Genomic DNA, 13694 nt, shown 5'->3' on the forward strand with positions numbered 1-13694 from the left:
CACTGCGTTTTTCACAGAACCAAGTGTAAAGTAAAAGCAGAAATTACAGCCGGCTTTAAATGTGCCTTTAAGCAAAACTGAGTCCTTGAGACATACAGTCAATCAACAAGTACATGAAAAAATGCTCACCATCTCTAGCAGTCAGAGAAATGCAAATCAAAACCACCCTAAGATACCATCTCACTCCAGTAAGATTGGCAGCCATTATGAAGTCAAACAATAACAAGTGCTGGCGAGGATGTGGGGAAAAGAGTACACTTGTACATTGCTGGTGGGACTGCAAATTGGTGCAGCCAATTTGGAAAGCAGTATGGAGATTTCTTGGAAAGCTGGGAATGGAGCCACCATTTGACCCAGCTATTCCCCTTCTCGATCTATTCCCTAAAGACCTAAAAAGGGCATGCTACAGGGACACTGCTACATCGATGTTCATAGCAGCACAATTCACAATAGCAAGACTGTGGAACCAACCTAGATGCCCTTCAATAGACGAATGGATAAAAAAAAAATGTGGCATTTATACACAATGGAGTATTACTCTACATTAAAAAAATGACAAAATCATAGAATTTGCAGGGAAATGGATGGCATTAGAGCAGATTATGCTAAGTGAAGCTAGCCAATCCCTAAAAAACAAATGCCAAATGTCTTCTTTGATATAAGGAGAGTAACTAAGAACAGAGTAGGGACGAAGAGCAGGAGAAGAAGATTAACATTAAACAGGGATGAGAGGTGCGAGGGAAAGGGAAAGAGAAGGGAAATTGCATGGAAATGGAAGGAGACCCTTAGGGTTATACAAAAGTACATACAAGAGGAAGTGAGGGAAAAGGGAAAAATAATACAAGGGGGAGAAATGAATGACAGTAGAGGGGGTAGAGAGAGAAGAGGGGAGGGGAGGGGAGGGGAGGGGGGATAGTAGAGGATAGGAAAGGCAGCAGAACACAACAGACACTAGTATGGCAATATGTAAATCAATGGATGTGTAACTGATGTGATTCTGCAATCTGTATATGGGGTAAAAATGGGAGTTCATAACCCACTTGAATCAAAGTGTGAAATATGATATGTCAAGAACTATGTAATGTTTTGAACAACCAACAATAAAAAATTAAAAAAAATAAAGTATTGAAGTCCTTCATAAGAATAAGAATAAACTCACTGTAGGAATTGTAATAATGTTTAAACTAGCTTTACATAAAGTGAAACTGTTTATGTTCAAATCCCACTAGCTTATTTTTACCTTTGTCATCTTTTTTTAATTGGATAATTTTGAAATTAGCTTTCATTTACACGTGTTTTGTTTAGTTATTAAAAGTGAATTTAATTGGCCGTTCAGGGAGTTTCCTTCGTTTATTGCTTGCTTGGCTCACAGAAAGTGAAAGTGGAATGGAACAGCCCTTGGTTTTAAAATACCTCGTTCCATTAACCTGGGGCTGAGGATCCTGTGAGAGCTTTGTCTCTCAGAGTCAAGATCTCCATTCCCGGGTAGAGCCCTGGAGTACCCTCAAAGTTTCTAGTACCTTAAGCAAGTTGTCTCTTGTGTTAAGAGGTGGAAGTTCAAAGAGAAGAAAGGAGACTAGTGAAAAAAGATGGGAATATTCTTCAAAGTTGTGATTTAATACCAAGTGATAGCTTCCAATGTTGAAGGATCTTGTTCCTTTTCCCATTTTTACTACAACGAGAACAAGGTTAAAAATTATTTTTCTAAATGATCTTTTTTAACCAGCTGACACAGGAGATTCTAGAGAACAAATAATGTTTTTTTTTTTTTTTTTTTCCAAATCCCTATATTCTGGGTCCACTTCTTTTAGATTTGCTGGCCTCTTGGCCACATGGATGGGTCTCTGATCCAAACATTTGCAGGAAGAGCACAGTAAATGTAGGCTTATCATATTCATATATGTTGGCATGTTGTATTGCCGTATTCATTTTCATATTTTACCACTTGTTAAAACTCATATGTTATGGATGGTGTTTTATATCCTCAAAAAAGGAAAACTGGCATTGTATCTAGTATTCTATCTATATGACCCTTAATGATGGCTCTCAGGTGTTCTTAGTTCCTTCATTGGTTTGCCTTGGGGCTCCTCAGTCATGGCTGTGGTTCTCAGAGTACAGTGTCCATCTATACTACTTTACACAGATTTCTAATGTATCTTGGGTTATCATGGATGGGGTTCTGATTTCTGCTTGGATGGTAGCTTCTGGATTTGCTGCTAGGATGGCGGTAGCCTGGCCTCCCAGAACTTGTTAGAGTGAGGGATACATGGATGTTTCCAGTGCACAATGGGTAGGGCATGTGAGGGGTAAGCTGGTCTGCATGCATTTTAGACACTTCTTGAGACCATTGCTGGGTGGATGACAGATAGAGAGGAAGCATATTGCCTAACAGTTTTGATGTAATACCTAGTCCAGGGTCTGGACTGCACAGCCTGTATTTCAAAGGTTTTAGCCAAAAATGTCCCCAAGCATTAGTATTTCCATAGAATCTACTAGAAGGCCTCATGAAGTCTCAGCTTGAACCATTGGTGGGTTTGGAGTGTGAAGCTGGTGGCCATGTGAGAACTGTCTCTTCTCCTTGCCCTTCCGTCCTCACTTGGTTTCTACCTGGTGTGGTCTGAAGCACCCTCAGTGGGAGAGGAAGAGAACAAGGACACAGTCAACCACACACAATTATCAGCCATCTCCAAAGGTGAGCAGTGCCAGCTGTGAACTCCAACCAGTGGAAAGGGAGCAGAAGTCTGAGCTTTCGTGTTAAGATGGACATGATCACTAAGGTGTTGATCAGGATAGTTTCAGTTTCTCATCTGAAACAGTGTTTCATGACCTATGAGTGACAATAGATTCATCTTTTACCTGAGCGTGAGCAGAAGTGTCATGTCAAGGTTTAAACCAGGGTCAGGGAAGATAAATTGGACTCAATACTTTGTATATGAGAAACAAAAGATTAAGTTTTAAGCTGCAAAGGGTGATCATTAAAAGGACCAACTATATCCAAGTAATAGCATTCAAGAGTCATGGAACAGTTTTGGAGGCATTTCTTTTTATAAATGATGCACAAGAGGGTTTGTCTCAAACTCCTTTTGATACCTAATGCTCATATTATTGGTGCCTCAGCTGAAACAGATAATGGTGGGTATACCATTTAACTCTAGTTCAATATAGTTGGTATTTGCTCTGTCACATGAAGGTCAGAATCTAGAAGTGAGTGGGAATACTGAGCAGAGAATCTACCACTAATCTTATGAAAACCTTCTTGACCACATTTCTTACCTTCACTAAAAGGTCCTTGGCCTCCTTCTCGAGCCATCGTGGGTAAAAGGGATTGTCCATGCGGATGGAGTGGAACAGCTCTTCCTCATCTTGCCCATGGAAAGGGGACTGGCCAATCAACATTTCATATAGGAGAACCCCAAAGGACCACCAGTCCACCGAATGGTTGTACCTCTGACCCAGCAAGATCTGTGTGGCCAAAAGGCAGAGACATAATTAATAGATGACGCTGGTGACTGATGATACTTCCAACTCCTCCAGGGCACTCAGTAAATGATGGTTGGTGAAGATAATATGTGGTCTCAACAGAGCCCACTCTGAACACTATCTCTAGATAGCTGATGACAGAGAGAAATGAACGTACAATGCCAAGATTTTTGAGTAAACACTGTAGAGTTTCAACTTCTGTTTTCCCTCTGGCTTTAAGAGACAATGCTGAACCATGTTCTTAGCTTTCATAGTCCCATCTGTGACATGAAGACCTGGGTGGCAGACACTGGACCCAATAAAGCTAGCACGCATCTAAGTGCTCCAGTGCCTCTGGCATGAACATTGGAACCAAGTCCACATGCTTCACTGACTTCTACCCGGCCTGCGTCCCTGCACAAAGTCTTTGTGGTAATTAAGCATCCAGAGACATGAGCTGACCAACTCTTTGTCCCCAAAGCCTAGCTAATCATGACTGGTCAACTCGGGAGTCATGGTGTAGTCATTATGATGCAGAATTGAATTGTGTGGCTGTCATGGGAGAATAACCAAGGATGACAACTGTTCATATGGAGAAATCAGACATTCGGATTTCTCAGATCTACATATGGCTTGATGGCAGGCTTGGTCTATCTGCTAGGGAAGAAGTTTCAAGTCTGGAATCCCAACTAAATTTTGTCTTTTAAAATTCTATTTTATCACTGATTCATTTTCCAGGAAAAAAAGACGTTGAGTGTTGACCTTTCAACAACTTCCTTGTTTACTGTCGGAAGGTATGGAGTATGCAAGCCACACACTGAACATGCATCCTCAGTTCAAATTTGCCCTAAATCAGAGACCAAGTTCACATGCAATTTCCAAGACTCACCACAAGAGGGAGCCAAAGCAATCAGAAACTGCTCGGAGCAACGCATTGTAAACAACTTCATTTTGGCCATTCTAATGAAAAGAAATTTGGAGGACAGGAGATGGCTGTGGTGGAAAGCAAACCTACTAGACTTGGATGTTTGCAAAAAAAAAAAAAAAAAAAGTCTTATGTTAGGAGGAAGAAGCAAAATGCAAAGCCACATAGGGAATGGAATGTCAGCTGAAGGAACACATGGCAGATGTTTCATACATTGTGTCCCTGGAAGGACGAGATGTTGTCATCCCCAGAGGAAACAGCTTGGGGAAGTGTTGTTTCTTGTTTGAGATTGCTCAGTTAGTTGAAAGCTCTCTTCTGAGTTCTGGTCTTGGGGAATTCACTGCCTGATTCTCTTTTCATATTTGATGTGGTCTCTGGTGTCTGTTCTGCCCAGCCTGGTAGTGCTCGCGCTTCTCCATTGGTGAAGAGACTGTGGTCAAGCAGCACCTGCTAGAGAGGCTTATTTCCTAGCTCAGTCTTACTGTGGTCTCTTCTTTTGTCCTTCTCCTTTCCCTTCCCTGTCTTTACTCCAAGAATTCAGCCTTAAAGGCATAACTCTAAGCCTGAGAAACCAGAACAATACCATAATGCCTTCCATGTCATGACAGGGTCTCTCTTTCTCCCCTCTGGTGAGCCATTCCTACAGCTCCTTCAGCCACGGAGCTGGTGACCAAGGTCTGCATAGATGTGCCTATTGGGGCAAGTGCTATTCTGATGCTAAGTGACCGCCCAGGGACCATGTTGTTTACTTTCCAAGCCATCTCTCCTTTCTCCTAGGAGCTGCTTCTGTGTGCTAAAATCCCACAGGGCTGACAGGCTAGTGTGTAGTAGAAAATAGGACGTTTCCCTGCTTTACTGCATCCCTATTTTTGTCAAAATGAGCTGGGGGTCTCCAATTATATACATTAGACCCTCCTGCAGTGGGATGTCAGGAGGAACAGTGGAGATTTGGAGAGGAGCACTGGGTCTCAAGAGACATAGGCTGCAGGAAGCACAGTTAACTTTTTAGATATTGTTCTTGACACTGCTCTGAAATGCACTTATTTCTGTGATCCAAATTCTCCTGAAAGGAGAGATCAGTGTCTGCTAGATGGCTCCATGGCCTTTGTCCCAGCTGCTTTGGGCTCTCATCTGGTTGGCTTTCTGAGAACTATAGAGCCATTTCTACTTCAATCAGGGAGGAAATCAGAGACTCAGCATGTACTTAGAACAGCAGTAGGTGGTGGGTGAGATGAGGAAGAACCACCTGCCTTGATTTGTTTAGCTTTGGAAGGGAAGACAGCAATGGGTGAATGAGTGAGATAGAGAAAAACTTCACAAAGTAGATGGCATGCCAGTGGGGTCCCCCCAAATGGGAGGATTTTGCATGGTACAGGAAAGGAGACTGCAAAGGTGGGAATCCAGTGCAAGTTAGACCTGGGCATTTGGTGTGACCTTGGTGTGGCCACTTATTCAGAAAACAGCTGATGGGTGTCTGCTCTGAGATGCAGGGAGGTGACTTGGGACACAGTGGGTACATCATGGTCCCTGATGGGGAAACACTCAGTGCATTGGTCAACTGGAGACTCCTGTGCCCTGGCAACACCAAGCAGGAGACAATAGACTATTCCAGAAGCCAGCATAGGCTTAGTTTCAGGAGAACATGGCCAGAGGTGGGGATGACCATGACCAAGGAAACAGGATGTGATAATAGAGGTGGAGTAGGTGGCCGAGTTGGGGAAGGTGCACACGTCCATGGGACTGGATGTTTCATCAGGGCTCTATACTCCAGGATTTGGGCTTGTACTCAGCTGATAGTGGGGATTTCTTAAAGATTGTAAAGCACTGGGGTAGCAGGTTTGCACATGACATGGGCAACTCTGGACTTGGTCGAGCAGTGGTTTCAAAGTGGTGCATGCCTTCAGAGTGACCAGGTCATCTCATGAGACATGGGGAGAAAGTTAGAACTTATATTTATTTTGGAGTAATTTTTAAAATCTAAAATGAGAAAGGAGTTAGGCTTTAAGAAGATTTACTTTGCAGAGTGACCTAGCACCCTCACTTCATTAGAACAGTAGATATGGTATCCTGAGGGGAGGGTGGGAAACCTCATCTCAGCAGCAGCCTGGCAGTCACTTGGCTCATTCATTGACTTTCCATGAATCCTAGAGTGTTACCATTTTGGCTTCTGTTGTTAACTAAACTAATTTTCACAACATGACACGTCTTTAAAAAGTTATCTGCAAAGAGGCTTGGATTGAAGGTAATACAGTAATAATAAGGCAAACATAACATTCGAGTTAAAAAAAAACACTGAAATAAATAAGGCAATCATAAGCAGAAAGTAAGAAAATGGTAGCACTGATGTCTCTCTTACTCCCTGTACGAGATCTTTGTCAGCTACACGTGAGGAAGGTAGAAACAAGGAGGACCTCATTAGTTATGTTTTAGCCTACAAGAGGTGGGCTTAAAAAAATTGTGAATGTATCAAAAGCATTGCTTTGAATTATGGACTTGTATCCACTATTGTCAGCAATGATCCTTGCCTTAAGTACATATTATAAAGTCTGTTTCATATTGTACCTCTGTGAAGTATCTTTTCAGTTACTGTAGACATGAAAACCAAGAACTAGAATAAATGAATCAGACCTTTCAATCCCAGAGTTCTGAGGTGTCAAACCAAGATTTAAAAAGTTATTTAATCTAATATTAATGAAGCATACACGATTTTGTGCTAGTAATAAGTAGAATAAAAGCTAGTTGTTTAATACTAGTTTTAGCTCATCTTCAATGTGATTATAGGCTTTTCGAGGCACGTGTTACAATACACAATCTGTATTAGTGGGAATGTGACTCATATAGATACATACACAGATTTTGGGGGTGCTCTTTTAACTGCTGAGAGAATATCATCAAAATATTCAAAGATATTTAAGGAGGATATATGGGTATTGGTGGGAATGAGTGGATGGAGGGATGGGTGGGATGGGTGTGGATGGAGGAAAGTCACATGAGAGGGCTTTGCTGGGATCCAGGGCAAGAGATGCTGATGTCCTAGACTGGGGGAGTCCCAGTAAAAATGGGGGGGGGAGACTAAAGGACTTTGGGGACTAAATTAAAGGACTTCCTTTTGAAGATAGAGAAGAAATCAAGGGAGAGTGTTAATTCAGTCAGAATGTTGAGGGAGTGGATAGCCAGGGGAGGTTCAAATTTAGGAGGTCTTGAAGTTTGCTTGGACCTGGGGGTTAAGGAAGAAGGAGAAAACTTGGGGAATTCCTAGTTCTCTATCTAGGCAACTAGACGGATGACATGTGGTTCACCGAGAATGGAGAAAAAGGGGAAAGGGAACAGGTGGAGGAGGGGAGGAAGAAGTAGAAGAGACAAGTGAGCTTGGGAACTGTATATTTGAAGGTAGTCAGAGAACTCAGGCAGGAACATGGACATGTGGGTCTGAGCAAGAAGTTGGGGCTGGACATATTGATTCTGGAGCCAAAAGCATAGTCATGGAGAATTTACAGTAGGAAGAGCTGAGAACTGAAGCATGGGATCATGGGGAGAGAAGCATGCTTGAAAATAAGAGAGGGGCTGGGGATGTAGTTCAGTCATTATTATCCAAAGTACATGTATGAAGACACGAATTGGTGTGAATATACTTTGTATACAACTAGAGATATGAAAAATTGTGCTCTATAAATGTAATAAGAATTGTGATGCATTCCACTGTCATATGTAAATTAAAAAATAATTAAAAAAAAGAAAATTAGAGTGAAGTTGGGGGGAGAGAGAGAGAAAGAAAGAGGGAGGGGGGGAGAGGGAGAAAGGGAGAGGGGGAGGGGGAGGGAGGGAGGAAGAGAGAGAGAGAGAGAGAAGCAGCTAAATTCTAAAAGAGGCAGGTAGAAACAGACTCAGGAAGGAAGGTTTGCCAAGGAAAGGAAATAGCGCGGGGCATTTGTGGACAGGAATGAATAAGAGCAAGGTAAACGTAATGTGACATCCTAAGTGGAGAGGAAGGAAACAGAGTCAGCTCACATGAGGTTGAGAGGGTGACAATGACGCGGTCTGAGCCAAGCAAATGTTGTATAATTCTTGCTAAGGGAATTCCGTAGTGGAAGGGAACCTCCCCTCTGAGGTCTGCTTCCCTTGTGCCTTAATTAGCTTTGGCTTCACTTCAAACTAGAAATGGTTTACTGCATGATATCCGCATTTGTGCTAACCTGAAAGCAGCCCAGGTTTCTAATATCAGAAAGTTATTAAATCAATGAGCCGAGCTCTGTGAGCTCAACAATTCCTTGACAGTTGAAAGCCGTAATTTCTTGTGGAACAGAGGCCAACAATGCCTTTAAACAAGGTTAAATTAAAGTTAAATACCACATAAGCACAGTGCAAAACCACCCAGTTCTCAGACACTAGCTGCTACAGTTACGTTGGTAAAGATCAGGATTTGTCACTGAATTTGTTTCATCTGAGAAATCAAAGTGCTGACTGTCACTGACTTATTAGACGACCCTCCTGAACACCTGTCAATTAGGCCATTTACTTGTCTTCTTAAGGCTAGTGATTAGCAAGCCCTGCACGGGATCCTTGGGTATAAAAGGGGAGATTGCCCAATCTGCCCAGGTGAGGAAATGGCACAGAACCACCTGTGCCTTCTACCAATGTCAACCTCCTGGTTTTGATGTTGTACCCTAACTGTGTGAAATGCACCCTTTGGGGGAAGCTGGGTGAAGGGTACCACTTTTGCAACCTCCTGTATACATTTAATTACTTTAAAATAATAAAAAAAAGTTTTAGAAAGTGAATAAGAAATAACATTAGGTTTTCAAGCAAACATTCAGTGAGATGGAGAGAGAGTCAAAGATCTATAAAAGAGAGCAAAGAGGACAAGAACTGTGCTCTGGGAAGGATGGAGTGGCAAGGCAGGTTCTAACCACCCTGGAGTGAAGAGCTGGGGTGATTCCATACAAAGAGGGAGAGAGATGGGGGTTCAGTCGGATGGAAAGATGGCTTTTGAGCAAATGCTGTTCCCGAGGGTGCTCAGATTATGATAGCAACTGTTGTTATTGCTTACTATAATTATTTTGGGGAGTGGGTGGGATGAGGTTTAACTTTATCTCATTTAATGTCTACAATAACATTGTGTCAGTGTTATACCCATTTTACATAAGAGAAAGTGGGATCTTGAGAATTCTAGCAATCTCTCTATTCTTCCACAGTACCAGCATGGAAATTGCTATTTGGGTCTTGCAATTAAACCCGTTTCCACCTGACTCTCGCCAGTGGCTCCTCTGACCAGTCTGAACAGAATGAACATGTTTTAAGGCTGGTGTGGGGTCAGAGCCATGACTGAAAGGGAGTGCTGGAGTCTTCAAGCCCTGGCGATGTCCTCATGAATGTAAGTTGCAGCCTTGGTAAGATCATAGGAGCAAACTATGTATGGCTATGTTTTAGCCAATAGTAAAAAAAAAAAAAAAAAAAAAAAAAAATATATATATATATATATATATATATATATATATATATATATATATATATAAAATCTTGAACCCAAATATGGGAAACCTTCTGATTTGAGGGAGGAGGAAGCACTTGTCCTAGGTGTGCTGAGCTGGGATGGGCAGGCACAGGGCCTTCAAGGAGGCTTGATCCTACCTCCGGGGCGATGTAGTCAGGGGTCCCGCAGAAAGTGTTGGTCTTTGCATCTCCCAGCATGTTCTCCTTGCACATCCCAAAATCTGCTATTTTGATATGCCCATCTTTGTCTAGCAGGATATTATCTAGCTTCAAGTCCCTGAAAAACAAAAGCAAAAGCAAAACCACACTTGAATAGATAACAATTTACTTAAAATAAAATGGTTGGTCCTGGGGGCGTGGTAGCTCATCTCGGCACAGCCAGAGAGGGGGCCAAAGAGGGGGTGCAGGGGGAGCTTGGCTGGTCCTCCCTCCCCCTGGCTCACTGCTGGCTGCTCCTTGGTCCTCGGTTTTCTACTTGTGGCTTATGCTCAAGGCTTTCCCCACAGCCCCTGCTGTCCCGGCCAGCCGGCTTGGTACTGACCCTCCCTCTGACTTTTGTGTCCCCCATGCCCTGCTCAACTCTGGTTCATCTCCAGAGCTCAATCCATGTTTCTTGTCTGCAGACTCCACAGGTGGTCTATAAATGTCCTGGCTTATCTCCCCAGTGCAGCACCCTTGACTTTTAAGAGGGCTTTCTAAAACAATGGACATGAAGAGACAGCTAAGAATGAAATGCCCTGGTGGGTGGTGGCTGAGGTGCTTGGAGTAGGGTGCTCTGCGACAGGGTACACCATCAACTCGCCTTCACTTGTATACACTTGTATACACATCAGGGCAGACAGGCCAGTTCCTCAAGGGAACAGTCATTGCTGCTACTGTTTTTCCTTCTGGTTTACCAAGGAGTAGTGCTTCATGAACGGGGACAGAACCCCCACCAGAGACTTTTGACGCCAGTGCCTTTTCTGGGGGGGAACAAAGCAGGAAAAGCCTTACAAAATGCTGTTTTTATGCCATTTTATACTATGGTTCTGTCTTTTTTTTTTTTTTTTAAATTATGTTATACTGCACCTAATTCCAAGTCCAGTTGAAGAAGGTTATTTCTAATGAAAAATTTTCTAGAATGAGAATCCCTCCAAACTAGAATGTCATGTCCATAAATTTCTCTCTCAGTAGAGTACTGGTATCCTCTAAAAATAGCCAATTCTATTCTTCAATAAATGCAACAGATAATTTTTTTAAATTAATGAACCAATGTACACCTCTTTGTGAATTTTACTCATTGGCTTCTCTAGCATTATTATACAGGTACCCAAGTATTTGAGAAGTGACATCAAGTTCTCTCTTGTCTTTCCTTCAACAAGTTCAGGGACCTTGTTCCTTACATGATGAGGTTTTCAGACCCTTCCACCTCCAGATGTCTTGAATTTGTTTTATTCTTGAGAGGTGATGTTTGGACTGGAAACACCGTCCTGGTGGCTGATCTCACTGGTGCAGATTCTAAGGCACCACTGCCTCATGTCAGGACCCTCACGCTTTTTGTCACGGTGGCCTAAGACGTTGTTCTGGTTGTTTCTGCAGCTTCCTCACACTAACAATTAATATTTAGTTTATTATAAACTAAAACCTCCAGTACTTTTTTTCATGACATTATCCCAGTTTCTTCCCATCCTCTACCTGCAAAATTGACCCTTTAAAGATGATTCAGGTATTACATTGACTTGTCATCAATTACTTTCAAGTTTTATCTTTTTTTTAATCTTATCTAAGATTTTAGTTAATAGAATTTCATGAATTCTAGTTTGTCATATAACATCTAACTTCATTTCCGGTTTTGTTATTGTCTGGGAATTTCTGAACTTTCTGAGATCCACTGTTGTTAAGGTGAGGGGATGTGGCTGCTGGAGACTACAGCTGCTCTCATTGGTTAACTAATGTGACTTGGGAGAGAGCAGGGATAGGTGCTCTTCTCATCTCTTAGGGGACCTCCTCTTGGAGGACTTGCCCAGCCTCCCTTATCAGAAATTTTGCTCCCAGTTAAGTAACCCTGTCCCCTCTACCTCAGTGGATCAACTCAACTGGACTATTCATTTCCTGTTTTTGGATGTTGGAATTGCACTGATCTGTCTTGGTGAAGTGCCAGAAGAGAGAAAGAAGATATCCAGGATTGCTTGTGGTATTTGCCCTTGGAAAATGAGACTACTTTGTAAAAGAAGAGGAAAATGAAGTAGTTAGGCCAAGAGCAGTGATAGAAGCCACACAAATCCAAAGAGAAACCGAGAGAAGGGAGAATCTGCCTGGTTTCTGCTGAGTTTGCCTTCTCAGTTATGGTTTCCTAATGAGGCCCAGCTTTTGCTTAAGCAGAAGTTCCAGTGTTATTACTTGTCCTAAATATTTATGATTTCTGAAAGTTCCCTTCAATGTTTGTTTTGTCTGTTACCTTTGTAAAACGGGAAGCTTCTTTAGGACGGAAACATATTGCTTCTTATTTATTGTAATTGAACCGGGCTCTGCTAACAGTACCGCATGCACCGGGCCCTCAATAATATTTGTGGAAAGAATTAATCCCCAAACAGTGATTATCAGTTGCAATGAATGGCTCACTAAATGCTCCCCTTAATTGTTTCCCCCACCTTCTGTAACAGCTAGTTAGCTAGAGAAACTGAGAGTGGATTGCGGCTGTTTTGGTAGAGTAGAGATTAGCAGGTATCCCCAGGGTTGATGTCCTCTACTGGGCCAGTTGGGTCATCTCCATTATCAGGGCATCTCCCACATTTTCTGTCTGACCGCAAGGCCTGAAGTCCATCTCACAGTAATGTCATTTCGGATGTTCTATCTCCCGAGCTCAAATGCTGTCACACTTTCATAATCAGGACTGAAGATGCTCAGTAAGTCCAGATCTTCTCATTAGAGAGTATTGGTGTTCTACCTCCTCATCTTACATTAGATTGAAATACACAATTTCACTGTGATTTGTGGATTATATTCCACTAATCCCAATTATGGGTTAGGCTTATTTTATGCTAAGAATTTCAGGTTCGTTATTTAATCCACATGCTCTGCCATATTGATACCATTTTGAGTTTCTGCTATATGAAACATGCACACCATTTGTAGCCATGCACACATGTTCCCAGAAATTGGGCTGAAGGATGATTTGGGGTCATCTCTAGATATCCAGTTCTGGTGCTATACATAGATCATAAGAATAATGATCTAAAATATTAGATATGTCTAAAATTTGCATTGGATTTTCTTGTTTGCACATGCATCTTATCAGTTGATTTTCACAACACTCCATTTCTAATTATCATGATTTTTTTTTTCACATTTTTCCTGATGAAAAAACACAAAGGTTCTTAGAGTTGGTGTGATGTATCCCAGACAGCATGGCCCTTCAGTGGGCTAGGACACAAATGCCTTCCCCGTCTTTTCTCACATCCAATTATCCCAAACTCACCTGGTTTTTCTCATCAAACTGGTTTAGCTAAAATATACAAGGATGTATTTTTAACTGGTCCTAAAAATAAATGTTCTCTGGGCCTCAGGCAAGGAAGAATAAGCTTCATGTCCAATTTTTAATCCATATCCATTCTCTAAAGTGGGACAGATGTTTTGGGGATTGTGTGAGAGAAGCTCATAGAAGCTTTGAGAGATGCAAGTCAGAATGGAAAGGTCTAGAAAGGCTGCCTTGTAAAGCCGGGCCTCCATGGGGATGAGGAACGAGAAAGGAGAAGGCCAGCCAGACCCCCTGGGCCAACTGGAGATGCCACAGAACCCAAAGGCCTAGAATGTTCTGAGGCATGTCAGGCTGCTAGCTCCT

General features: G+C 42.2%; 1 protein-coding gene across 4 annotated transcripts in view; it reads right to left on the reverse strand.

Annotated features, from left to right (window-relative positions):
* Positions 1–13694, reverse strand: part of Prkcq (protein kinase C theta) — a 126309-nt gene that overhangs the window by 16994 nt on the left and 95621 nt on the right. For all 4 annotated transcript variants that reach the window (XM_027944860.2, XM_027944859.2, XM_027944863.2 and 1 more), the window contains 2 exons: positions 10013–10151; positions 3274–3462 (listed from right to left, as the gene is read on the reverse strand). In XM_027944860.2, the coding sequence (XP_027800661.2) occupies positions 3274–3462; positions 10013–10151 (328 nt within the window). The remainder of the gene's footprint in view (positions 1–3273; positions 3463–10012; positions 10152–13694) is intronic.

Source organism: Marmota flaviventris, chromosome 12, assembly GCF_047511675.1.
Source record: "Marmota flaviventris isolate mMarFla1 chromosome 12, mMarFla1.hap1, whole genome shotgun sequence".
NCBI lineage: Eukaryota > Metazoa > Chordata > Mammalia > Rodentia > Sciuridae > Marmota > Marmota flaviventris.